At 60.5% G+C, this 24,778-nt stretch overlaps 2 protein-coding genes across 5 annotated transcripts in view; one reads left to right on the forward strand and one right to left on the reverse strand.

The window, feature by feature from the left end:
- Positions 1-12,634, forward strand: part of IL4I1 (interleukin 4 induced 1) — a 36,671-nt gene extending 24,037 nt beyond the window's left edge. For 2 of the 4 annotated variants that reach the window (XM_039245536.1, XM_039245529.1), the window contains exons 2-9: positions 1,666-1,786; positions 4,336-4,480; positions 8,002-8,240; positions 8,912-9,024; positions 9,423-9,624; positions 10,651-10,719; positions 11,013-11,149; positions 11,697-12,634. In XM_039245536.1, coding sequence (XP_039101467.1) covers positions 4,402-4,480; positions 8,002-8,240; positions 8,912-9,024; positions 9,423-9,624; positions 10,651-10,719; positions 11,013-11,149; positions 11,697-12,621 — 1,764 coding nt within the window. In that variant the 5' untranslated portion in view covers positions 1,666-1,786; positions 4,336-4,401 and the 3' untranslated portion in view covers positions 12,622-12,634. The remainder of the gene's footprint in view (positions 1-1,665; positions 1,787-4,335; positions 4,481-8,001; positions 8,241-8,911; positions 9,025-9,422; positions 9,625-10,650; positions 10,720-11,012; positions 11,150-11,696) is intronic. The other 2 variants (XM_039245553.1, XM_039245543.1) reach the window with 2 other exon arrangements.
- A 257-nt stretch (positions 12,635-12,891) lies between these two features.
- On the reverse strand, positions 12,892-24,705 carry TBC1D17 (TBC1 domain family member 17). Its single transcript, XM_039245185.1, has 17 exons — positions 24,598-24,705; positions 24,219-24,317; positions 23,916-23,990; positions 19,558-19,681; positions 18,652-18,859; positions 18,216-18,327; positions 17,963-18,121; positions 17,507-17,635; positions 17,320-17,423; positions 16,905-16,999; positions 16,397-16,513; positions 16,193-16,293; positions 16,012-16,111; positions 14,588-14,685; positions 14,313-14,429; positions 13,713-13,799; positions 12,892-13,623 (listed from the first exon to the last, which is right to left on the reverse strand). The coding sequence occupies exons 1-17, from the start codon at positions 24,616-24,618 to the stop codon at positions 13,411-13,413; spliced, it is 1,959 nt and encodes a 652-aa protein (XP_039101116.1). The 5' UTR covers positions 24,619-24,705; the 3' UTR covers positions 12,892-13,410.
- Between the last annotated feature and the right edge of the window lie 73 nt (positions 24,706-24,778).

Below are 24,778 nucleotides of genomic sequence, written 5' to 3' on the forward strand. Positions count from 1 at the left end.
AGAAGACTGAAGTGGGGTGCCGTTGGTCTCAGAAACCAGCAGAGCTAGACGACACGCTGAGGCACGCATCTGTGCCGAAATGCAAGGCGTAAGTTCCTCTGGTGCCGACGGCAGAGGAGAATCACACGGGAGAGTGTGTGCAGGTGGTGGTCTAGATGATGTCTTAGATACGCATAAGTGTCAAGTCCTTTGCCATCGTCCCTAAGGCGGCGGCTCCGCAGCAGCAGGTGCCGTGGGCAGCGTTCTGTCCACTCCCTGGGGCTGGCGGGAGGGTGCTCATTGTGCTTCAGAGATGGGAAGCAGGTAGAGCTGGATGCGGGTTTGTATCGGGTCATTTCCAGATGCTGGCCGGGCATTCTGCCTCTGTCCCCAGCTCTGCTGCTGCAGGGTGGAGTCTGTCCCTCCAGCCTCTGCCTCGCAAAGCCAGGCTTTTGCTAAGGAATGCCCAAAGCTTATCCCTGGAGACCTGTGGTCCAGTTGCTCAAAGTCATGACCATAAGTCATTCATTTCACCATCTTTGGCTTCCAGAACAAGTGTCCTGCAAAAGCCACAGAAGAGGGAGGAGGGAGCGCTGAGACAAACCACTTGATTCTCTCTAAAAGCGCCCCGCCACCCTCCTGCAAGTTGGCCTCCACAATCAGAGCCTCGGTGACCCATATCTGACCCCTCTCCCTGAAGGGAGGAGGGCTGGGGCGGCCTCAAGTCCCCCTAGAAAGTAGGAAGTAGTTCATATTTTACCCATGTTTATTCATTCACCCATTTTTGGAGCACCTGCTAAGAAATAACTGGGCTGGCATTGAGGTCACAGAAATGGAACTGTTTCTGCCCCCATGGAGGTTGCTGGCAGGGGCCAGCCAGACAGTCGTGCTAAAACTTCCCTTGAGCTTGCATTTCCAATACGTGTCATTTGCCTGTTTTGCATATTAAATGTTAGTAAAACTTAAATTGCTTTCGTAGAGCTGTATTTTGTGTGTGTGTGTGTGTGTGTGTGTGTGTGTTTAATTTGTAATGTTTATTTTTGAGAGAGGGAGACAATACAGCCTCCGAAGCAGGCCCCAGGCTCTGAGCTGTCAGTCCAGAGGTCGACATGCGGCTCAAACTCACAAACCGTGAGATCAGTACCTTAGCTGAAGTTAAGACACTTAACTGACTGAGCCACCCAGGCACCCCAGAGCCATATCTTTTTTAATGAAAACATTGAAGTTTCATCTGTTTTCTTCCTACACCCCAAAAGACCTTGGGCACCCCACTCTGAAATACAATTCTAATGTTTTGGGGTTTTTTGTTTTTATTTCTGAGAGAGAGACAGCATGAGCAGGGGAGGGTCAGAGAGAGCAGGAGATACAGAATCCAAAGCAGGCTCCAGGCTCTGAACTAACTGTCAGCACAGAGCCCGACGCAGGGCTCGAACTCACGAACCGTGAGATCATGAGCTGAGCCGAAGTCGGATGCTTAATTGGCTGAGCCACGCAGGCGCCCCTGAAATACAATTCTAGATTAGGACGATGGCCGTGTGGCAGGGCTGGCTACAGTGCTCTGGTGCCACGGGGAAAGTGACTTCCTCGAGGAGTCAGGGGGTGTCCCCAAGATTGCAAGATTCAGCAGCTGACTGGGTGCCATCCTGCAGATGATGGCTTCATTGTAATTGCAGTTTCCCTTTCCAGGAAGAAAACACAGATGCTCTTTGCCAATCCAGACAAATGGCCTCTGCTTAAGTTCCTCTTCATTAATTAGCATGAAGACAGCCAGTGTGGTGACTAAATTTGGAGTCAGAGGCTTTTAAAGGTGAATCTCTCAGTAAGCTATTCCTGCGCTGCTTCTCAGTACAGGGCGGAGAGTGGCAGTTAGATTCCTGGCTGTGGCTTTCAGCTAATCTCAAAGAAACCCTCTCAAATGACTGCCTCTCTATGGCCCGACCCCGTCTCCAGGATTATGCCTCCTCCTGCCAGGCGCAGCTTGGCATCAGAAGGATCGGGTGTCCCCGCAGCACCCTCCGTCTCCAAGGGGAGGTTGAAGCCAAGGATCCCTAAGCGGTGGTGTGCTGGTAAATGTGGGGCAGCCGGTTCTCCAGGGCGGGGAGGAGAAGGGTGCCGATGGCTGTGGTGCAAATACTCCTGCCGCCGCTGCTTTCAGGTTCCCGATGTGAGGTCACTCAGCGGGAATTTGGGAAATTGTCATGCGCCATCTAGATGCGATGAATTCACCTCAAGAATATACAGGATAGAGGGGCGCCTGGGTGGCTTAGTCGGTTAAGCGTCCGACTTTCGCTTAGGTCATGATCTCGCGGTTCATGGGCTCGAGCCCCGCGTCGGGCTCTGTGTTGACTGCCAGCTCAGAGCCTGGAGCCTGTTTCAGAGTTTGTGACTCCCTCTCTTTCTGACCCTCCCCTGCTCACGCTGTCTCTCTCTCTCTCCTAGAAATTAAAAAAAAAAAAAAATTAAAAAAAAATATACAGGATAGAAAAATGTAATCAAATGAGTGGAAAGCTTTGAGTATTTAAATGTGCTTTTAATGAGATTGATCAGAAATATTTATTTCAAGAATGGCATGCAAAACCAAACCCAGAAAACGATCCTAAACGTGAGAGCATCTGCTCCCGTGCACTGGTGTGAGCCAGCCCCTGCACGCTGCTGCTTACGGGCTCTCCTTCAGCCTTGAGATTCCCTGGGTGCCTGGAAAACCTGCCCTCGGACTCTCAGGGCAGCGGTTTTCTGCAGAATGTCCAGGAACAAAATCTCTCAGCCTCAGAAGCCAGAGGGACTTCTAGGCACCAGCCAGCCCCCAGCTGGGCTTCCCTCGCCCGCACTGCCCCTGCGCCTGCCCTGAAGCGCTTGCATGTTGGCCCCAGTCACGCCAGACCCCGGCCACTTGCCTGGGTGCACACGCGCACCTCTCATCCAGACGCCGTCCTGGTTCAACCCCGTGGTCCCCAAAGATTTCCAGGTGGCAGAAACCAGACCTGGGGTGCTCCTCTGCAGGCTCAGGCCTAGTGTGGGGCTGCGGGGTCACGCTAAACCCCTTGCTTCTAAGGACACAGACACCAGATCCACTGACCCGGAAGTAAAACTCGCTCATTGACAAACACCCTCACATCACTCCCCTGTAAAGTGGGCCCTTAGTTGAATTTTGATTCAAACCAACTGTTACATTTTCGAGACAATCAGGGAAATGTGGACTTTGGTTTAATCCCATTTTTATCTATTTTTTAAGTTTATGTATTTTGAGAGAGAGACAGCATAAGTGGAGGGGGGGTGCAGAGAGAGAGAATCCCAAGCAGAGCTTGACATGGGGCTCGAACCCGTGAAACTGTAAGATCATGACCTGAGCAGAAACCAAGGGTCGGACACTTAACTGACTGAGCCACCCAGGCTCCCCTAATGCCATTTTTTAAAAAATATTTTTATTTATTTCTAGGGGAGAGAGAGAGACAGCGTGAGCAGGGGAGGGTCAGAGAGAGAGGGAGTCACAGACTCTGAAATAGGCTCCAGGCTCTGAGCTGGCAGTCAGCACAGAGCCCGATGCGGGGCTCGAACCCACGAACCGCGAGATCATGGCCTAAGCGAAAGTCGGACGCTTAACCGACTAAGCCACCCAGGCACCCCCCCAATGCCATTTTAAAGTGTGATAATGGCATTGTAGTTTTTTGTTTTTTGGGTTTTTTTTAGTTTGAGAGAGAGCACAAGTTGGGGAGGGGCAGAGAGCGAGGGAGAGAATCCCAAGCAGGGTCCATGCTGTCCGTGCAGCGCCCAATGTCAGGCTCAAACTCGTGAACCGTGACATCGTGACTTGAACCAAAGCCAAGAGTCGGATGGATATTTAACTGGCTGAGCCACCCAGGCACCCCTGTAGTTTTGTCTTGTTTTGTTTTGTTTAAAGCAAATGAGTTCTTATATTTTTTAGAGCAGAAGTTGGCTGCCAAACTACGGTTCCACTTCCTGATTTTGTAAATGACTTTTTATTGGAACACAGCCACGAGCAGTGCCTTTATACCTGGTGGGGCTACCAGGAGGGCAGTAGTAGGCAAGACAGAGATGGTGTCTCTGTCAAAAGAGCCCCGAAGATTTACTGAAAAAGTTTCCAGACCCCTGTTTTCGAGAAATAGCCTGAAGTACTTACCTACAAAATAAGAAGGTGTCTGGGATCTGCTGCAAAATAATCCGAAGGGGGAAGAACGTGTGAATGAAACAAGATGGGCAAGAGGGCGGCGGATGCACTTGGGCTTGGCATCCTGGTCTCTCTGTTGTCACTTATGTTTGAAATTTCCATGATGAGAAGCCTTTGAGAAGGGAGGACCGGCCCCCCACAGCCTCCCAACCGTTCTGCCTCCACACCAGGACCCTGGCACCTTCGGTCTAACAGGAATCAGGACAAAGCCACCATCGTTCACCCCGTTTCCGCACATGCCCGACAATGACTTCTGTCCCAGGCTAACCAGAAAGGCCATGGGCGCTGAGGGAGCCCCCGAGAGCCAGCTGTGCAGTGAGTGCCCCCCCTCCATGGGACCCAGGGGTTCTGGAAACGGGAAGGAGGGCCGGGAGGACTCTGTGGGAAGGGGGACTCTCTCTGGGAGTCAGGCCCTAGATCAAGGGCCTCAGGTAAGTCTGCTCTCCGCTCTCTGCTCCCCTCCCCGATCCAGGTCTGGAGCCCTGACTTCTTCCTGGGGCCCTGGACATCCCCTGGGTGAGGCCCTGCCCTCCTCTGAGACTCGGGGAAAGTTTTAGTACCAACCCCTCGTGGTCTTTGAACTGATTCTGAGAAAGTTCTATATGCAGGTGCCAGCCCTGGCCCCGTGGGAGTTCTGCTCAACACCAACCTGAGCCTCGCCCGGTGGCTCTTGGCCAGGGCGATTTTGCGTGCCCTTCCCCAGGGGAGAATGTCTGGAGACCGTGTCTTCTGTCACACCTTGAGGGGCGGGTGCTGCTGGCATCTAGAGGGTAAAGGCCAGTGAGGCTGTTCACCCTACAACGCACAGGATGGCCCCAAATGTCAACAGTGCCGAGGCCCCTCCCTGCCCTGGCCCCCTCCCTCGTTCATGAGCCTGAGCTCCCTGCTGAGGAAAAAAGTGCTGAAGAACACGGGCCTGGATCACACCCGTGTTCTGCTGGGATCACACCCAGGTTCTGCTGCTGCTCAGCTGGTGACCTCTGGGCCTCAGTTTTCCCCACTGTAAAACGGGGACAGCTAAACCCACCTTGTCAGACTTGTTCCGGGAGTAAGTGAAGTAAGACACATCGGGCACGCGGCACTAGACAGCACCCGTAGTCGTTTCATAGGTAGCAAGATGGGGCAGGCCCGGTCCTCGTAGGCTCCCTGCTCCCTCAGGCGCTGCCCGTTCCCAGTCCTGGGGGGCCTCACGAGTTGGGTTCCTGCTGAGCCCCTTGGGTGAGGTCAGCACCCCACTTTTCTTATTTTTTAAAATTTTTTTAATGTTTTATTTATTTCTGAGAGCGAGAGACAGCGTGAGCAGGGGAGGGTCAGAGAGAGAGGGAGACACAGAATCCGAAGCAGGCTCCAGGCTCTGAGCTGGCTGTCAGCACAGAGCCAGATGCGGGGCTCGAACCCACGAACTGTGAGATCATGACCTGAGCCGAGGTCGGACGCTCAACCGACTGAGCCACCCAAGCACCCCAGCACCCCACTTTTCTTACAGACCCCAGGAGTTGATGCAGGGTGTGCCCAGAGCCAGGGGGCTTTGAACAGCAAGCCTGTGGGGGAGAGGCCGGGGGGGTCTACTCGGACCCCAGCAGGGCCCTCCAAACTGTTCTGGGGACCGACACAGCTTGCGTAGACCAGTGCAGGGATTCCGCAGCTCCGCCACCTCCACCCCTTTCTGCATCCATGTCACTCCCACTCGTGACATTGCCATGAGGAAGTAGCACAGATGGGCCTCTGGGCAGGGGCCTGCCGGACCCCCGGCTCTGTCATGCCCCATGGGACCCAGGGCACGGCCTTTCCCTCTGCAGGCCAGGCTCCCCCTGCAACACAAGGTGTCTGGGATTAGATGAGAAACCTGCGATGCGCATGTGCAGCAGCTGCTCTGGGGGGAGGGCCAAAGCGAAGATCGCCTTGAAGGAAGCAGGCAGGGTCTGTGGTGGGACGGGCTTCCCGTGCTGAGGCCTTGGGGAGTCCTGGGGCCCCCCTCTGCCTGCCCCCTCTCCATCTGTCAGCCTCCTCTTCTGCCAAGAGCAGCGCGGTGGGGCCCACGGAGAGCACCAAGCACTGAGCCCCGGACACCGCGGTGGGTGCTCGCCACGGGGACCGGCTCTGCCTTTTCTGCTGACCGTGCCCTTTGCTTTCTTGGCATTCAGCCTCAAGGCCCAAGGCTCTGTCCGGCTGATTGTTTCCTCCCAGGGCCCCGCATCATATGTTTTCTGACTCACTCAGATACACCCCCTCCAGCCCCCCACCCTCCATCAAACCACATCCCTCTTTGATACACTGTTTGGATTTTCCCATCGTGTTGCCGGAGAGGATGTGCCCCTGGCTCCCGGGTGTCGTCTCCCCCTGCCACAAGAAAAGCCCCTGAAGTTGCCTCTCTACCTCCACCCACTTCAGGGGACCCACCACGTGTGCCCTTGGCTAAAGCCCCAAAAGCCGAGGAAGCCATGCTGCCACGAGTGGGGGCCCCTTGGGCCCGGGTCATCTTGTTCTCACTGCCTGCCCCCTCGGGAAAAAAGCACCCCTCAGACAGGGGGGGAAGGCTAAGGCCAAAGGCAGAGAGGAGGAAGGGCCAGGGGCCTTTTTGCCGAGGTGCCCCCAGCACCCTAGCCCGAGCTGAGAGCCACGCTGGTTCTCAGTGCACGGACGGGAAGGGTGAGCAGGCATCCTGGGCTGCGACTTGTGCAGGGCTGGGGAGCGGGGGGTCATTCCCTGAACCCCTGCCAGCACCCCCACGGTGACAGCAGCTGGCACTTCCCTAAAGAGCACAAAGCCTGACCCGGCTTCACAGCCCCTGCTTGACAGCCGGGGACCAGAACCACACAGGCAGGCACCAGGCCCGGGCCCCGGGCAGGCTGGCCCCGAGCCCATGCCTCTGACCACCGTGCCGTTGCCTGCAAATCCCACTACTGCGTCCATTTCACGGAGGGGAAGACTGAGGCTCAGAGGAGCCATGTAGGAGGGGAGTGGAGCCAGCGAGGGCCCTTCAGGGCACAGCGACAACTAGACACAGGGACATGCAGCCCCAAGGCCAGACACCCCCCGCCCTGGCCCCAGGAATGAAGGAGGCAGAGAGAGCACAGAGGAGAGCAGACACGGGGACCCTGAGACCAGGCACCCTTAGCACGGTCACCTGTGCATTTATTTCTGGCCTTCCAACGCCCCAGAACTAATTGGGGCAAGCGGAAGAAAATAGACTGATTTGCTTCCTCTCAACCCCCTTTCCCCAACGCCCACCCCCTCTGGCCTCAACTATATTCTAAGCGCCCAACCTTACAACCAAGGAAAGTAGTTTCATTTCCCCACCGCAGATTTCTCGAAGGGAGGGCAGGGCGGGGCTCAGCTCGTTGTCTAAGGACCAAGAAGGGGGCCGGGCAGACCACTGGAAGCCACAGGAGGGAGAGGTGGTGCCGCTATCCCCGGAGAGCCCAAGGTAGAGGGGAGGCGGCGAGAGACTGGGACCCACAGAAGTGGACACGGGGAGGCAGGGACACGGGGCAGAGGAGAGGGGAACAGAGAAGAGAAAGACAAGGAGGGCAAGGATGGGGGCGGGGCGGAAAGGTGCGCGCAGAACAGGAAGCTGCTAGGTGGGTGGAGGCGTGAGGCTCCAGAGACACAGGGGTCTGGGGCCTGGGATGGGACCCAGGCCCCTGTCACAGTGGCCTTTGCTTCCCCTCCAAACTAGACACCATCTCCCACCGAGAGTTATGGCCTCGTCGGGTAAGTAAGCAGGAGAGGGGGGCACAAGGCTGGGGGGGGGCGCGGAGCCCACTCTTCTCCCCACACATACCTGCTGACCTGCCCACTGACCCCCCCTCCCCCCCGCCGCCTCCTCCCTCCAGCCCAGAACCTCCTCGTCCTGGTCTCCATCTTCTTCAGCCTGGTGGCCTCCCTCGACTGGAAAACTCCCCATAGCCAGGATCCCTTTGAGAAATGCATGCATGATCCTGACTATGAGGTGCTGCTCAAGGTCGTGACCTTGGGCCTCAATCGGACCTCAAAGCCCCAGAGGGTGATTGTGGTTGGTGCTGGTGTGGCTGGGCTGGTAGCTGCCAAGGTGCTCAGTGATGCCGGACACAAGGTGAGAAGTGCTTCTTGCAGTCTACCTGGAGTCTTTCCTGCTGCAGGCTGGGAGTCCCGGTGGTGGGGACCACACCCCCGCTGAGGGGTTGGTAGGAGGTGGGGAGAGGAGCGGTGCTCTCCCCCGTGATCTGGGGATGCAACCGGCAGGGAGGCTGAGAAACCTCTGAATTTCCCTGCCCCACTGTCTCTCACTCCTGAGGGAAGTCCCTCTGAATGTCCTCCAACCTCCCGGGGACAGTGGGGGGGGGGGGAATTTGTGTTGGTGGCCATGGAAACCCCACTCAGTGAGAACTGCCTGAGGTCTAACCACTGCCCCCTCACTTAAAGCCCAGAAGGAGAACGGGCTGGGCCAGGACTTCTGTGCATGGAAGAAATCCCCCTCCCCCGGCTCCCTCCCCCCCCCCCCGCCACTCCCAGATCTGGGAAGTCCCTCTGCAATCCGGCTTGCAGTCTTCCAGCTGTAAGCAGAAAACTGTCATATTGTACGTGTTTGCTAGGACATCTGTCCTCCCACCAGCTCCTCTGGCTTCTCCATGAAGGGGGTCCTTCCCTAGTCTAGGGCTGGGCTGCTGTGGGGATGGAAGCTGGGCGCTGGCACAGGTGGGGATGGGGGGGCTGGTGGGAGGAGCTGAACACCCCAGCTTGGTGCTCCCCACTCCCATCCCTCAGGTCACCATCCTGGAGGCAGACAACAGGATTGGAGGCCGCATCCTCACCTACCGGGACCGGAAGACAGGCTGGATCGGGGAGCTGGGAGCCATGCGGATGCCCAGCTCGCACAGGTGAGGCCTGGCCAGGCAAGGCCTCCCCCAGCCCCACGTCTGTGCCCCTGAGGTGCTCAGATCTCCATGTCCAGCCAAAGCTCCAGTTCCGCCTCCCCCAACCTTGTCTCTTCCTCCTCGCAAGCCACCCCACCCCAACCCAAGCTCTGTCCCATTCCCACTTCGCCCCAGTGAAAACCAGCTCCGGCTCCAAACACAAACCGAAGCCCTTACACCTTCAGCCTTCCAGCCTCGCTCCCATTTCACTCCCAGCCCCGGCTCCGGTCACACCCCCACCCGTGACTCCAGCCCCACTGCAGACTCTGGCCCACCCCCACCCCCTCCCTGGGGAGAGGGGCCCCGACTCCCCCCACCCCTGCCCCCGCCCGCCCCTCACCGGCCTCTCCCGGCTCCTTCAGGATCCTCCACGAGCTCTGCAAGAGTCTGGGACTCAACCTGACCAAATTCACTCAGTATGATGAGAACACGTGGGTAGAGGTCAACAGCCTGAAGCTGCGGAACTACGTGGTGGAGAAGATGCCCGAGAAGCTGGGCTACAAGCTGCGCCCCAAGGAGAAGGGCCACTCGCCCGAAGAAATCTACCAGATGGCTCTCAACCGGGTAGGCAGCCCTGCGGCCCGTCCCCCACAGCCCTCTGCCCTCGGCGCGGACAGCCTCAGATTCCTCAAAGGCCTTTGGCTTAAGCTTTGGTCTGTAGCCTGATGTTTTCCCCATCCATCTTGGGGGACCCAGACATTCGTCCTTGCTCCCCCGGCCACACCCCAGGACCCTCCGGCTCCCCAGCGAGCTCACATCTTGCCTTAACCCTGCTCATACTCCGGGGCTCCCCCATCCACAGTGGCCCTGTCACCCCCACCCTAGTCACAGGGCAGACGGCCCCTCAGGTGCTGTTCTAGCCCCCCCGCCCCCCGCCTTCCACCACCGGTCCATCCCCAGCCCCAGCCCCCTGACTCCCCTGAAGTGTTCTCACCCCTCTGTTCCCACGGGGCCTGCCCTGGCTCAGGCTTCTCCCCCTGCTCCAGCCGCTGCTCACAGCCCCCTATGGCTCCCCAGCACCTTAGCCTCAGGGTTAAGCCCTGAGTGGTCTGGTTTCTCTCACGCCTCTAACCTCATCTTCTCCCCTCCAAGAAGTGTTTGTTACCCCCTAAAACCTTCCCGGTGGCCAAACAGCCTGTCCTGCACCCATGCCCTTGCTCTGGCTTCCCACGCCACCTGGCAGGCCCTTTCCCTTTCCCACCCGGGGAACCCTGCTTATCCCTCAAGACCCAAGTCCAGTGTCCCCTCCTCCAGGAAGCCTACCCTGGTGCCCTCAGGGAGGAGCCGGCCTCGGGCCGGGAGTTCCTAACTGTCTCCCTCCTGGGCCAGGGTGGGCACCGAGTCCCGGCCATTTCTGTGCCCTGGCACTGACCAGTTCAGGGAGCCTAGGGGGACGCAAGGTGAGTGATGAGTGAGCGAGTGGAGGGCAAGGCCGAGGGCACAGCATGGGCAAGGACCCGGCGGCTTGAACAAGGATGGTAAATGGCCGGTCATGGGCGGGTGCGCGAGGAGAACTCAGGTCTGGACCCCACGTGTGGCCCCTACAGTCCTGCCCCTGGAGCCCAGCGCTGCCCCCGTGTTCCACCACAGGCCCTCAAAGATCTCAAGACACTGGGCTGCAGAAAGGCAATGAAGAAGTTTGAAAAGCACACGCTCCTGGTGAGTGGGGGCCGGGCGTCGCTGTCTGAGAAACCTAAACAAGGAGGGCAGCCTCGGGGCTTTAGCCCTGGGGTCAGAAGGCAGGAATCCCGGACTCCAGGCCTGCGGCCGCCGCCCTCTCGGGGCTGGCTTCCCTCATCTGGGTGCCAGGCCTCAGAGAACGTACTAATTAAGCTCATGGTCATGTCACGGAAGCAGGAGGCTCAGCCTGGGAGGGACCCTCATGGGAGCGGGGACAGAGCAGGCAGGTGCAGCCTGCCTGGGTCCCTGACTGGGCACGCACCCGTCCCCAGGAATACCTCCTCGGGGAGGGGAACTTGAGCCAGGCGGCCGTGCAGCTCCTGGGAGACGTGATGTCCAAGGACGGCTTCTTCTATCTCAGCTTCGCCGAGGCCCTGAGGGCCCACAGCTGCCTCAGTGACCGGCTCCGGTGAGGGGCGGGGCCAGTGGACGGGGCGGGGCCGAAGAAGGCCAATACGGGGCGAGAAACGGAGCGGGCGGGGCCGTTGGCGCCTGGGTGGGGCGGGACTGGCGGGAAGGGAGCGGGCAGCGCTGGTGAGCGAAGGGGCGGAGCGGGCGGGGAGACGCGCCGCTCGGGTCTGGCCACACGCGCCTTATTGTCCCGGGTCCTCCAGAGGAACTGGGTAAGAATGTTCCCGGAGAAAGGCGTGACTCAGAAGAGACGGGGTTTTCCCGGGTCGCGCATTCTCTGCTCCTTGGTCCTCCGGATGATGTCAGGGACTGGCGAGGTCGGGGGTAGATGAATGGGTGGGGCTGGCGGGGGAGAAGGCAAGCAGGTGCCAGCGAGGGCCGGTAACGGAGTGGGCGGGGCCTGCAAGAAGGGGCAGGATCAGAGGGGACCCGGCAAGTGAACTGGAACAGGTACCGCGGAGTGCGCAGGGCGGGGCCCGCGGGGAGGAGCCCCCGCGGGCGGGCCGTGCCCGAGCTCCCGGATGACGCTCCCGCCCTGCCCGCAGGTACAGCCGCATCGTGGGCGGCTGGGACCTGCTGCCGCGCGCGCTGCTGAGCTCGCTGTCCGGGCCGGTGTTGCTGCACGCGCCTGTCGTGACGATAACGCAGGGGACGCACGATGTGCGCGTGCACATCGGGAGCTCGCGCCGGGCCGGGAGTCTGAAGGCCGTGACCGGGGATGTGGTGCTGCTGACGGCGAGCGGGCCGTCGCTACAGCGCATTACCTTCTCGCCGCCGCTGACGCGCAGGCGGCAGGAGGCGCTGCACGCGCTGCACTACGTGCCGGCCACCAAGGTGTTCCTGAGCTTCCGCCGGCCCTTCTGGCACGACGAGCACATCGAGGGCGGCCACTCGAGCACCGCCCGCCCGTCGCGCGTGATCTTCTATCCGCCGCCGGGCGAGGGCGCGCTGCTGCTGGCTTCGTACACGTGGTCGGACGCGGCGGCCCCCTTCGCCGGCCTGAGCCAGGACGAGGCGATGCGCTTGGCGCTCGACGACGTGGCGGCGCTGCACGGGCCGGTCGTGTACCGGCTCTGGGACGGCAGCGGCACAGTCAAACGCTGGGCCGACGACCCGCACAGCCAGGGCGGCTTCGTGGTGCAGCCGCCGACGTTCTGGAAAGAAGACGGGGACGACGGGCGGGACGACGGGCAGGACTACGACTGGGCAGTCCCCTTCGGCCGCATCTACTTCGCCGGTGAGCACACGGCCTACCCGCACGGCTGGGTGGAGACTGCTGTCAAGTCGGCGCTGCGCGCGGCCGTGTTGATCAACAGCCGAGAGGGGCACGCGCTGGGCAACAACCAGGAGGGGCTCCCGCGCCTGCAGCCCAGCCGTCCCCAGTGCGAGTTCCAAAAGGACAGTGCCACCCACACTCCGGCCCCACTTAGGATGACCGCTCGGCACACCACCAAGAGACCCGAGCATTAAAAATGTATTTTCAGAAAAAGCCGTGTGGTTCAGTCGCTTCCCCAGCGGGCCCGGAGCAAAGCCCTTAGCCTTCGCGGTTGAAGGAGCCGCGCCCCGATCTGGAGCCCCCGCAGCTGTCCTACTCCTTCCTGGGTGGTGGGGCCTCACCCGGGGAGGGCGAGACGGGGGCCGGACGGACACTGCTTTGCGCCACCGCTAAACGGCAGTCACAGTGCCCACTCCGGCTGTCACCAGACAGGAGCCCTGATGCCAGTAATAGTGCGGCACGCAGTGGGTTAAACACGAGTTTATTGTTTTCACGTAACAAGAAGCTGGTGGGCAGAGTCCCTAGAGTGAGCAGCTCCGCAGGCCCTTCCATCTGGGTTATGTCCGGGACGTGTCCCTGCAAAGCTCTGGTGGCGGCCATGACCCAGCACTTCCCCCTCATTCCTCCAAAACCCCGAAATCCAGGCAGTAACGGAGCCCTACCTCCAAGAGCCCCCCCAGGGGGCCTCCTCTGACGTCTCATTGGCTGGGTCGGGACCACGTGATCAGGCGCCGGCTCAGCAGCAGGGCCACGAGGGACCACGAGGGACCACAAGCCCCCACCCCCACCCCATTCAGGTCCTAGCCAAGCCGGCGCCTCATTCACCTACGGAGGCCAGCTGGACACAGAGGTGTCAGTTTAACAGGTCGGCTCATTAGGGGCCGTGGGCGGCCCGGTGGGGAGGCCCGCCCTCCTGGCACACTTCCTCCCCAGCCTCTGCCAGCTGGATAAAGTGCTCGTGCAGGGGCGGGCGCCCGGCGGCGTTAAGACTTCGCGCTTTCCTCTTCCTCCTCTTCCTCCTCCTCCGGCAGGATCTCCAGGCTGCTGTCCGGCTGCGGGGCTGTGTCCTCGGGGGGCGGTGGGGCCGGTGGGGCCCGGGTGGGTGACAGAGGCAGTGGGGAGGCAGGGGGCGAGGGACTGCGGGGCTCCGCGGGTGGCACCAGACCCAAGACCTCCTGCACGTTGTGGGGCAGCTCCTGCAGGGTGGGCGGGTGGGAGCGAAAAGTCAGCCGTTTTCCCCGGGATGGTGGGGCGGGAAGGCTGTTGGGAGAGGCCGGGGGCTCACCGGGCAGGCGGTCAGCTGCCGGTAGAGGGCCTCGGCCCGCGTCAGCACGTCCTCCACGCTCAGCTTCATGGTCAGCTCGTTGATGTGCTGCGGGAAGAGGTGGCTCAGGCCTGCCTGCCGGCACTCACCCACCGCCGCCCGAGTGCCCGCTCACTCTCTGCCTGTGCTGGGGATGTGACGGAGGAAAGGCAGACTGGGGAGGGCTAGTGGCTGGGGAGAGGAGAGGTCATGCCCTCTGGCTGCTTGCCAGCCGCAGGATACAGTGAAGGGAGGGGGCACTGAGCTCTACCCCTATGGCCCCGTCTTGCCTTCATGTGATAGGGAAGGGGCAGGTGACCCCTCATGTGCTGGCCACACCCCGTGACGGTGCTGTTGGCAGCCAGGGATAGGATGGGGTAGGAAAAACAGCCTGGTGTCATGGCCATGGTGCTCACAGCTTAGCCAACCGCACTTCCCACAATCCTGATTTGAGTATCTACTATCCCACGGTATCATGTGGCACACGCAGAGTGCCAGGCTCCAGGGAGTTCACACCTCAGCTGCGGTGAAACGCTTATGCGGCTCAGGACCGGAAGGGAGAGGGAGGAGCCAAGGCCTCACCTTGAGGATCTCATTGGAGCCGAAGCCAGAAAGCATGAGGGTGTCCCGCTCCATGTCCAGAATGGCACAGGCCACCAACAGGTGCAGATTGGGGCCAGGGAGCCCTGTCCACAGCACCTAGGAGGGCCAGAGGGAGGAGTCACCACCCAGCCTCTGCCTGAGGTCCCACCCAGGTCTGCCCCGCCCCCTGCCCCCCACACCCCTAAACTCCCAGCCCAGGATGCTGACCTATTTCTCTTTCCTGTCCACCCGCCTACCCAACCTGGGTGGCCCACCTCCCACAGCCGAAGGACATCCGGGAAGGGGAATTCCCTCTTGAACCAGATGAGGAGCCACCGGAAGCAGAAGCAGAGAGAGCCAGAGTCCTGGGAGTCTGGAGGAAGACAGGGGCGGGGAGGGGAGGTGCTCAGCAAAGACCAAGCCCCAAAGCCATTCTAACCCCATTCTAATTTTTTACAGTGTGTATGGTGGTCAGATTGTGACTCTGAGAAGTTATCCCGGCCGGCAGGATAGGCAGGTAGCGTATGCCCAGCGTGGGAAGGCTTCAGCGGTGAGGCAGGAACGCTCCGCGTCCGCAGGACACCCTGCCTTTCCCATCCCGCCTGACAGGCTCCACACGAGATGAGCCAGTCCCGCTTTCCACCTTCACGGAAAAGGGGTGCAGGGTGCACTCAAGGAAAAAAGTAGAAGGTATCAATACCCAATGCTGGTGGAGGCATGAGGAAATGGACACTCATGTGACACTCGTGTACTCGGCTGACAAAATAAACAGCTGGTAAAAATTTCCAGGAAAGCAGGGACAGGAACAAACATTTCAAAAGCTGTAAAACTATCTCCTGCCCTGAATGCAATTTCACCTCTTGGGATTCAGCCAGCGGGTCAGGTGAGATCTACTCTCTACGCACTTAAGGCAGACCCAGCACCCGGTGGGCCAGCTCATGTCCCAGCGCGCCCAGAGGTGGCCTCTACTTTCCCAGACTGCTTCCTCTTCGGTGAAGCGATCCCAGCACTATCTCCCTCCCCCAAGGCCACCCTAAATTCATCGGGGAAACGCCCATAAAGAGCTTAACTCATTGTCAGCTGCGTTCAAAAAGAACCACGTTATTCGCAGCAGCTTCGACTTTGTTTTTGTTTTTTTTTATATTTTTTAAATTTATTTCTAGGAGAGAAAGAGAGAGACAGCGTGAGCAGGGGAGGGTCAGAGAGAGAGGGAGACACAGACTCTGAAACAGGCTCCAGGCTCTGAGCTGGCAGTCAGCACAGAGCCAGACGCGGGGCTCGAACCCACGAACCACGAGATCATGACCTAAGCGAAAGTCGGACGCTTAACCGACTAAGCCACCCAGGCGCCCCAGCAGCTTCGACTTTGTCAGTAGTCCCTGCCATTTTTACATCAAACAAGCAATGAAGAACAGCTTTAAGGCCAGAACTTAGCAGGCCCAGCCCGGGAGCCCAGGGACCCAGTCTGCAGTCCCTGGTTGGCGGGGTGGGGGAGGGGGGGGGGAAGAAGTGCTAGGAGGAGGCGGGGCGCACAGCTGCGCCAGTGGGGGCAGTTGCTCCCAAGGGCGATCCTCTGTTTACATGTAAATTTGGGGTTCTGGGTTATGCGGGGACTTTTCTCTTGTTTGGGCCAGGACCAAATGTCCCCGAAGCCGTCTGTGGCCCCGCCACCCCTTGCCCGCCCGGCTGAGTCGCCTACCCAGGAAATCGCAGAGCGGCGGGTCCAGCACCCTCAGGAGAAGCAGGAGCTGCCCGAGCTGCCGCTTCATCGTCTCCTGACTCTCCTCAAAGTTCCCGTGCTGCAGGAGGGAGGGCCAGGTGAGGGGCCAGACCCTGGTCCCCGGAGGGGGCCCGCCCCCCACGCCCGCCCTGGGCCTCACCACGAGCTCCATGAAGCCACAGAAACACCAGAAGGCATCCACCTCGTTCTGAATGACGTAGAGGATCGGGGAGAGAAGGTCACTCATGCCCTGGACGTAGCCTGGGGGAACACGAGGTCAGGGCCAGGCCGAGGCCCTCAGGACCCCCTCCCCCCCACCCAAGGGAAGGTCGGAGCCCCGCCCCCTCCCCGGCCAGTACCGCACCGAGGTCGAAGTGGTACATGCAGTAGGTGAGGAGGATGTCGTGCAGAAGGCCCAGCCCCGGGTTCTCAGGGCCCTCGTAGAACTTGTTGTTCCGGTCGGTACGGCTCACGTCTCTCTCTGCGAAGACAGGGCGCAGGATGCAGATGTGCCGAGGCTGTGGGGGCCCGTCCCTGCTGGCCCTTCCGCACACCCAGGCAGGTGGGAGCCGGTCCAGGAACCGTCCCGGATGCTCCGCGAGGCGCCCTCGGTCGTGCTGGCCGGGTCCCTGCATCCTCCCCGCCACCAGCGGTTACTAGACCATCCACACATGGGGCATTGAGGCCCCGAGCAGATAAATCACTTGCCGAGATCTCACAGTGAGCAGACGGAGGCTGAACCCAAGGAGTCTGGCTCCCCCCCATCTCCCCATCTCCCCACTGCAGATAATCGCATCCCTTTTCCCCGGAAGGCAGGGGGCCTCCCCCGGCCTCTCCCCATCCTCCACCCCAGCCCCGGCCCCGCGACCCACCGATGAGGCTGCGGTAGCCGTGCAGTAGGGAGTTCCTCCGCTCCTGCTCGGGGCTCACAGACTTCCACTGCAGCTTCATGCGGAAATACTCGTCCCTGAGGGGCAGGGAGACGGGAACACGGGCCATGAAACAGGCCACCCAGTCATCCCTGCCACCGTCCACACGCTTCCCCTTTCTGACACCTCTCACGACACACAACGGCTTTGTGAACTCTGAGCCGCATGCGGGGCTCGAACCCACAACCTCAAGGTCGAGTCGCACGCTCTACTGACTGAGCCAGCCAGGCACCGCACCCCTGTCTCGTGGGCTTCTGTTCAAAGTCTGTCATTCCCACTGGACAGAGAGGACCGGGGCGGACACCGACCAAGAGTCGGACACCGGACTGACTGAGCCCCCCAGGCGCCCCTCACTCACGTTTTCTTGCGCACGTGGGTCTTGTGCTCCTCGGCAGAGCCCTCCCAGCTGAGGTGCCCCAGCAGGAACTTCCAAGCTTCGCGCCTCAGGCCAGGGCTCAGACCCTGGGGGGGAGAGCGCGCCGGCCGCTCAGAGGGGCCTCCCCCTGACCCTCCCCAGCCCCCCGCCCACCCCCCCGGTGCCTTACCCCCGAGAAGATCCGGGCCTTGAGCGTGGGGACCTGCTGCAGGCGGCCCTCGGGGCCCACGTGGCGGGCCCACTCCTCCTCTGTGACCGGAGGCGCCCGCTCCACGGCTGGCCTCGGGCCCAGCTCCACCTGCGCGACACAAGGCACGTGAGCTCAGGGCCTCACACGCCCTCCCCGGCCCAGTTCCCCTGCACGTCATCTCGGAGCCCTTCTTAGCTCCACAGACAGTTAACGTTCGGGAAGGGGGGGTGGAGGCGTCTCCTTCCCAGGGTCAGCACCAAAGTCCCCTCTGCGTCAGGAAGGTCCTTCCCAATGATGACAGGCTATAAACATTTTCCTCGAAGTCACCCATGCGATCTGGTGAGGGTGGCGCTGTATCGTCCCTGTTATTACGGAAAAGGAGGCCCACCTGCCAAAGTGACAGCCAGAAAATAGCAGGGTCCACCTGATACTCACACAGGAGATGACCTCGAACCCAGGCTCAGGCTCGTCATCGGGGGGTGGAGGGAGGTCGGGGGAGGCCCCCTCTGGGTGTGGCTGCAGGGCTCCCCGGAAGAAGTTGGTCACACGGGAGAAGCCGCCGAAGGTGGTGGAGTAGGGGTCCTGGAGGAAGCGCTGTGGACAGGGCCAAAGAGTGGTCCCGCCTCCGCCCCGTCCTGCCCCCCCTGCTGGGCCGCCCACCCCTCCCGGCCAGCCCTGCGACACTCACGGACACCACGTTGGAGCTGTCCTGGTCAAAGAGCTGGAGGTGGTGGAAGGAGCTGGAGAGAGCCGAGGAGTCGTGCGGGAAGACGAGGTAGAGGCGGGAGTCCTGCGGGGAGCTGGGGAGGGGCCGTGTGGTGACACACTGCGTGTGTCCCCTCCCGCGTCTAGCCGCAGTGGCCCAGCGGCCCTCGGGGAAGCCCTGACCTCAGCGGGACCCCAGGGGCGGGCACACGCCCGGGGCTGGCGGGGCCCCAGGGAGTGATCCCAGCTCGGAGGGAAGCAGGCAGTTCGTCCTAACGTTCTGGGACCCGGGTTCTGCCTGAAACCAAACCACCCTTTGGCTTTGCGGCCACACCCGCCAGTGGATTCCCCTTCTCCTGCCTTTAAGGCCATTTCTTTCACAGCCGCGGGGTGGGGGCCGGTGCCGGAGGAGGGCTCACCTGGCCAACAGCAGGTAGCGGCTGAGGACACGGAGGAGAGCGCGTGTCCCCCCGCGGTGAAAGTGCAGTGCGGGCAGGGAGCCTCCGGCCTGGGTCACCAGGACCAGGTAGGCCCAGCTGAGGCCTGGCTTGGACCGGCGGATGGACTTGAGCTCCCCCAGACTCACCGAGAAGGCCCAGGAGCCCCGGGGGGAGCCGGGCTCTGCACCTGGGGAACAGAGCCGTGTTGGGAACAGGCGTGGGGACCCAGGGGCAGCACAGACGTCTCCCGAGAGGCCTCTGGGAGCCCTGGGTCACCTCTTATCTCCTCGGAAACACAGCTAACTTGCTCCGAAACCTCCCTTGGCTCCCCGGGGCTCTCAGAGTGAAGGCTGCGTTCCTCAGCCTGGTGGCAGGCCCGTCGGGTCCCCCTCCTGCCCCCCACCCGTCTTGTCTCCAGCCCCTTCTTCTCCAGACCCCACACTCGGGCCACTGCTTGAGTGTCCCAAACACACCCAGTACCCCGTGCCTCTGGCCTTGCACGCTGCTCTCTCTGTGGGGAGAAAACTCCCCGGTGTCCCCCTCCCTGAGCCAGGGGCTGGCTCCGCCTCTTCCTGGAAGCTCTTCTACTCCCCAGAGGGGGCCCCGGCACCCTGTGTGACTCCAGGAAAGCCCAAATCACCCTGTGACCCTACCACTGTCACCCCCCACAGCCAATCGGGGAGGGAGCCCAGTGAGGTGAACAGGCTGGAAGCCCCGGGGACCCTGCCAGGCTGGACCTGGGCTGGGGACAGTCCTGTACCCGATCCATTCTCCGGAGACTAGAAGGCCATGTTGACTGTGACCAGCAAAGCCCGTGGTGGAGCCGTGACCTCGGAGGGTAAGACGTGTCTCCACCCACTTCTCAGGGGCACCAGCTCCTCCTACCTCTAGTGGGCTCTGAGTGGCGGGGCTGTGGCCGCACAGTGCTGATGACAGCCCAGTCGGGTTCGTAGCCGGGGTCAAAGGTCGGTTCCTCCTCAGAGGTGCAGGAGTCACCCCCACTCACATCCTTGGGGGAAGAAAAGAAAAAGAGTGAGGGGCTGTAGAGTCAGGGCTTCCAGATCCGAGCTGTGAGGCTGTCCTGGAAAGCAGCCCCATTGAGCAAACAGGTAAACCGAGGCAGAAAGGGGGCACAGTACTTGCTCAGGGTCACCCAGTGCGGCCAGGGACGGGGTACTCACCAAAGCACCACTATGGGGGGAGCTGGTAGAACACCGGGGGCTGGGGCGCTCCGCCGCTGAGTGCCAGATGGCACGGTGCTTAAAGTTAAGTACTCAGTAGTCACGGGGGCAAACCCAGGTTGCTCAAAACTGCTACCAGGCACCACTTCACTCCCACCAGGACAGCGAGGATGAAGAAGTCCGGTAAGAGAAGCGCTGGTGAACACGCAGAGCAACTGGGAACCGTGTATACCGCGCTGGGACCGTGTATACTGCCCTGGGACCGTGTATACCGCGCTGGGACCGTGTATACCGCGCTGGGACCGTGTATACCGCCCTGGGAACGTGCACGGAGGAGCCGCCGTGGAAGAACCTGGCAGGTCCTCAAAAGGTTAACGCAGAAGCAGCAAACGCCCCGCGATTCCACTCCCAGGCGTGTACCCGAGGGAAGTGAGACCAGGCGCCCACACAAACTCACAAACGCTCACAGCAGGGTTATTCATAACAGCCCCAAAGTGGAAACACCCCAAGTGTCCACCAAAGGGACACATGAGCAGGATGCGTGTGGCTCCGTTTATACGGCACATCCAGGAAAGGCCGAGCCACAGAGGCGGATCGGCGGTTACCAGAGGCTGGGGGAGGCCTGGGGGAGGGGGACAGAATGGGGAGCAGCTGCCCACGGGTGCAGGGCTTCTCTGGGGGGAGGGGGGGGAGAAACGTCCTGGACTCAGCAGTGACAGCTGCAAGGCCTCGTGAACACTCACTCACCCCTGTACTTTAAGAACTAGCGTTCTCCCGTAACCGTGCACTTTACGGGAAAGGAATTCTAGCTCAGTAAGAGAGCAAGTTCGCGGGTTGTTACGAGTACAGGGGAAGCACCCGGAGTGGGGCCTGCTGGCGGATGCGGGTAAGCAGTGCAGACCAGGGCCGTGCTCAGCGTCAGTGCAGTCACAGCCGATGGTGCTGGCAGCAGGCCAGGGGGAAGGGCAGGGAGGGGACGGGAGTGCCTTCACAGGATGGGATGCCTTCTGGAGCAGAGGCCAGAAGCCGGAAAACTACATTTCCCAGGCTCCTTTGCAGCTGGAGGTCAAGACACAAGAGACTACCCGAAAGCAGAAAGGAGGCAAAGGCAACTTCTGGCCGCTCCGGCTGTTAAGCTGACGACGAAGACTTCTCTTGTCCCCACACACAGAGAGGGGACTAGGGTGGTGGCGGCGGCTAGCGCAGTGTCCCAGTGCCAGGCACTAGCTTGGTAGGGCCCGAGCAGCTTCCTGCCCTAGGTCGGGGGGCAGCTGGTGCCGGGGATCTTGGACCCCGCAGCCCCCGGGGATGACCTCCCCCGCTCCCTCATTTTGACAGTGGCGGCAGCTCCCCTAGCGGGCAGTTCTGCATGGTCAGTCCTGTTCTACCGGCCCCTGTAAAACTCCTACGAGCCCCTCCCTGCCCGCCTTTGAGCCCTCCCTGCTGAGAGTCACTGTTTTGGGCCTCCTACAACGAAACACTGTGCAACGGGACCCTGTTGGAAGGACACGGACCGTGAATCCACCCCAAAGCCATTTCTGCTGCTCCTTCCAGGTTGACAGAGCCCCTCCCACAACAGAAGCTAAAACCTCCCCATGTTTGCTCCCCCAGCCTTCCTTGTGGTTCGGAGTGGCCTTAGGGACCCAACTCTGAAATGACATCTCTGGGGAATTTAGAGGGAAGTTCCTGATTGAAAAAAGGCACATCCAGGGATGAACACCCTATTCAGAACAGCCTTTGGGTGCTGCTGCAGAGGAAGAACATGGCGTCCGGAGCTGTGGCAGCCAACTAGGGCCACGAGGGAGTCAGAGACACCGCCCACGAGGCTCCTGATCTAGCCTTGGCAAAGCCACCCCTGCCCTCCGGGTCTTGTGAGATGAATGTGACATTTCACCGACGTTTAAGTAACATAACCAGAATCGGTCCTGCCGTCTGGCAACGTGTACAGCTCTCTGCTCCTTGGGCACCCAGCAGGGTCGCTGTTCACTGATCTTTCTGGGCTGGCGCGAGCCATGAGCTAGTTCTGACCAAGGGGCTGGGCGGCGGCCAGGACGGACTGCTGAAATGCGGGGGAGGAGCTCTTCTCCCTCTGTCGCAAGGAACGTTGGTTTTTAATACGGCTGCTCTACGCGCACGCTTCCCTGAGTAATCATGACGAACAGAGCTCCTCGGCCAACCTGCAGCACACATATAAAGTGAGCAAAAACAGCCAAAAAGGGTGGCGCTCCAGCAGCCTTTTTGGGCCACGAGGCAGCCGTGAGGATGCCCACGTGCTGAGGATGGCAGAGCAGACAGAAGGAACCTGCTGTCTTCTGCACTTTCCAGCTGAAGAGGTCTGAGTTTCCGTCTAGCCAAAGCCACTGTTATCTCCATTTCTATCCCACACGGCCGAACGTAACTGCTAACTGACGCAGAGAGTTTCTGGGAAATTGAGAAGGACAGATGTGACTGGCACCCTGCCTGCCCCGCTCTTCCCTGCCTTAAAAGGCAGATGCAGGGATGCAGCTCAAGCAGCCATTTAAAGGTGACCAGGCCAAGCACGGGAGGGTCTCAGTGATCCAGGCCCCGAGGTCACCAGCCACGGCCTCTCCTCGGCAGTCTTGTGAAACGAGCGAAATAAACTCGTCTGCTTCATCTGTTGCCAGCCAGACGCCGTGTTCCTTGGAGTCGATACCCTGCGTGCACCTGTGCCCTTGCCGCTGATACCAGTCTCAGTTTCTATGGGTCAAAATGAAGACCGCCACGGAGTGCAGCAACACTTTCAAGAAAGGTGCTCGGACAGCCGTGAGGCTGATGAAAAATGCAGAATCCTGGCTGGTTCTTGCTCAACCCGGGAAGCCAGGCCGCACGGCTGAATCTCGGAATCTCCATGTGTAACGCTCCCACACCGGGGTATTCAAAGCCCCACTGCCCCCCGTCAGGCTTCATTCTCCCTCCCTGGCAACACAGCAACCTTCTCCCTGACCTCCCAGCCTCCAGCCTCCCTCCACTGAGACCTTCTGCCCATCCCCCCCATGGTCCCCCAACGGAACTTTCCACAGCCACCCCCCCCACCGTGTTCACCCCAGGGCCCCGAGGACACAGCCCAAGCTTCCCAGTGGGGCATTTCAGGCCGAAGAGCCTTCCAGCAAAACCCGGCACAGAGGCATCTCATTCCCTCCCGAATCTGGAAATACTTTCTGCTAGCCATCCCCGAAATACTTTCTTGCCCCCTTCTTCTTAGATTCCAGTGCAAATGGCTGCTCCCTCCGGAAATGGGCAGGGCTCTGGAATCAGAGAGTTGGGGTTCAAACCCGAGTTCCAACACCTCCTAGCTTTCTGACCTTGCCAACAGGGCTCCCAGTCGTTGCGCCTCAGTCCCTCAAAACAGAATAGGGGCCAAGACTAAAGCAGTGTCGGGTTCAGACTCATCTCCGGCTCCCAGCACAGAGCCTGGTGACAGAAAGCCTCAGGGGTCTCTCTTTTTTTTTTTTTCCCTTTAGACATGAGAAACATTTTTAATAACAGGATTCCTGGAATAAGACAAAACTAATACATAATGAATTGTATACCTTCAGCATCTATTGTAATTTCCCTTTGTTTCTTTCACGCCTCAGGGGTCTCTAATAATGAGAGGGGCACAGTATGGTACCCAGGGTCGGAAGGACTCCTGGGAAGTGGGCGAGCTGCCTCGGTCAGGTCCGATTTCCTCTCTGTACGTGACCAGAGATCTGCCCGAGAGGAAACGCCACACGCTTTCAAGTTCTTGTGGGCTGAGAGTCCCCAGAACCCGAACCCACAGGCTGCACTGTCCACTTGCACCCTGGCTGGGCTGTCCCAAAGAGCAAAGGGAGTGAGGGGGCAGCTGTCCCCATGGCTGTGAATCTCACACTGCCTGCTTCCTTGTGAACGGGCATCTTCAGCCCCGTTTCACAGAGAGGCGGAAACCAAAAAACAAAGAGCACAGATCCCAAGCAGGGTCACAGGATCCAAGAGGAAGGCTGGGACTGTCCCCAGGTCCTTCCAATGTCTTCCTCTGCGTGACCCCGGAAACAAGCAGGTGGAGGGGGGAGGAAAGCCTACCTTCTTGGAGAAGAAAATTTGGGCGGAATCTCCAGCCTCCTCTACAGGAACCCACTGCAGGAGGACATCACTGTCCTGAGGAAGGGAGAGAGGGGTCAGAGGGCCTGCCCTCCAAGCTCCCCAAACCGTCTTTCCAAGCTTCTTCCCCAGCCTGGACCCCCAGGCCCACAAAGCCCCTTCTCTCCCTCCCGACCGCACCCCCTGCCTTCCTCACGCCCCGCCGTGACCTCCAGACCACACTCCCACAGATGCCGCCTCCGTCCCGCTCTGGGCCTGCCCGCGGCCCGCTCCCTCCCGGCCCACCTTCTCCACAACGCGGATGACGCCAGCGATGAGGGAGTCCGGGTCTTGGTGCTTCTTGGCACTGGTGTGCAGGTACACGCCACCCTTTTCAAACACCACCTGGGGACAAGAACCAGTGAGGGGCGGGGCCCAAGCGCAGAAAGACACCCAGGGGGCGGGGCCGAGGAGCGTTCCAGCGGCCCTGGGGGCGGGGCCAAAAGGTAAGGGTCTCGCCTGGGGCAGTGGAGGGGAGGGTGACAGCGCATTTATAAAGGAATGACGTGTTTGCTAAGGCTCCACCGGGCTCCCAGCGCCCCGGCAGGGCCTTGGGGCGAAGCCGACCACCGGAGGGCGGCGTTTCGCATCCACAGAAGGGAAAGAATGCGTCCTCAGTGCTTACCCTGTAGCCGGCTCCTTCCATAGCCGCGACCGAAGTCCCACTACCCCGGCCCTCTCCCTTTCCGGGTCATCGTGCTGTCACATCCGGATGTGAGACTCCCCTCAAGCCTGGACAGTGGTAGCGCCCTTGCCTGTTCTAGAATGGGAGTGGGTGTAACCATCTTTTAGAATGGGGTGGCTGA

Source organism: Hyaena hyaena, unplaced genomic scaffold, assembly GCF_003009895.1.
Source record: "Hyaena hyaena isolate Hyena2069 unplaced genomic scaffold, ASM300989v1 scaffold_9, whole genome shotgun sequence".
In the NCBI taxonomy this organism is placed as follows: domain Eukaryota; kingdom Metazoa; phylum Chordata; class Mammalia; order Carnivora; family Hyaenidae; genus Hyaena; species Hyaena hyaena.

Coding starts and splice junctions, on each gene's coding strand:
- TBC1D17 (XM_039245185.1), bottom strand. CDS start 24,618: ATGGAAGGAGCCGGCTACAGG. Junction 23,991..24,218: donor TCATCCGCGTTGTGGAGAAG/GTGGGCCGGGAG, acceptor TCCCTTCCTCAG/GACAGTGATGTCCTCCTGCA. Junction 18,328..18,651: donor CGCTACCTGCTGTTGGCCAG/GTGAGCCCTCCT, acceptor GCCCCTCCCCAG/CTCCCCGCAGGACTCCCGCC.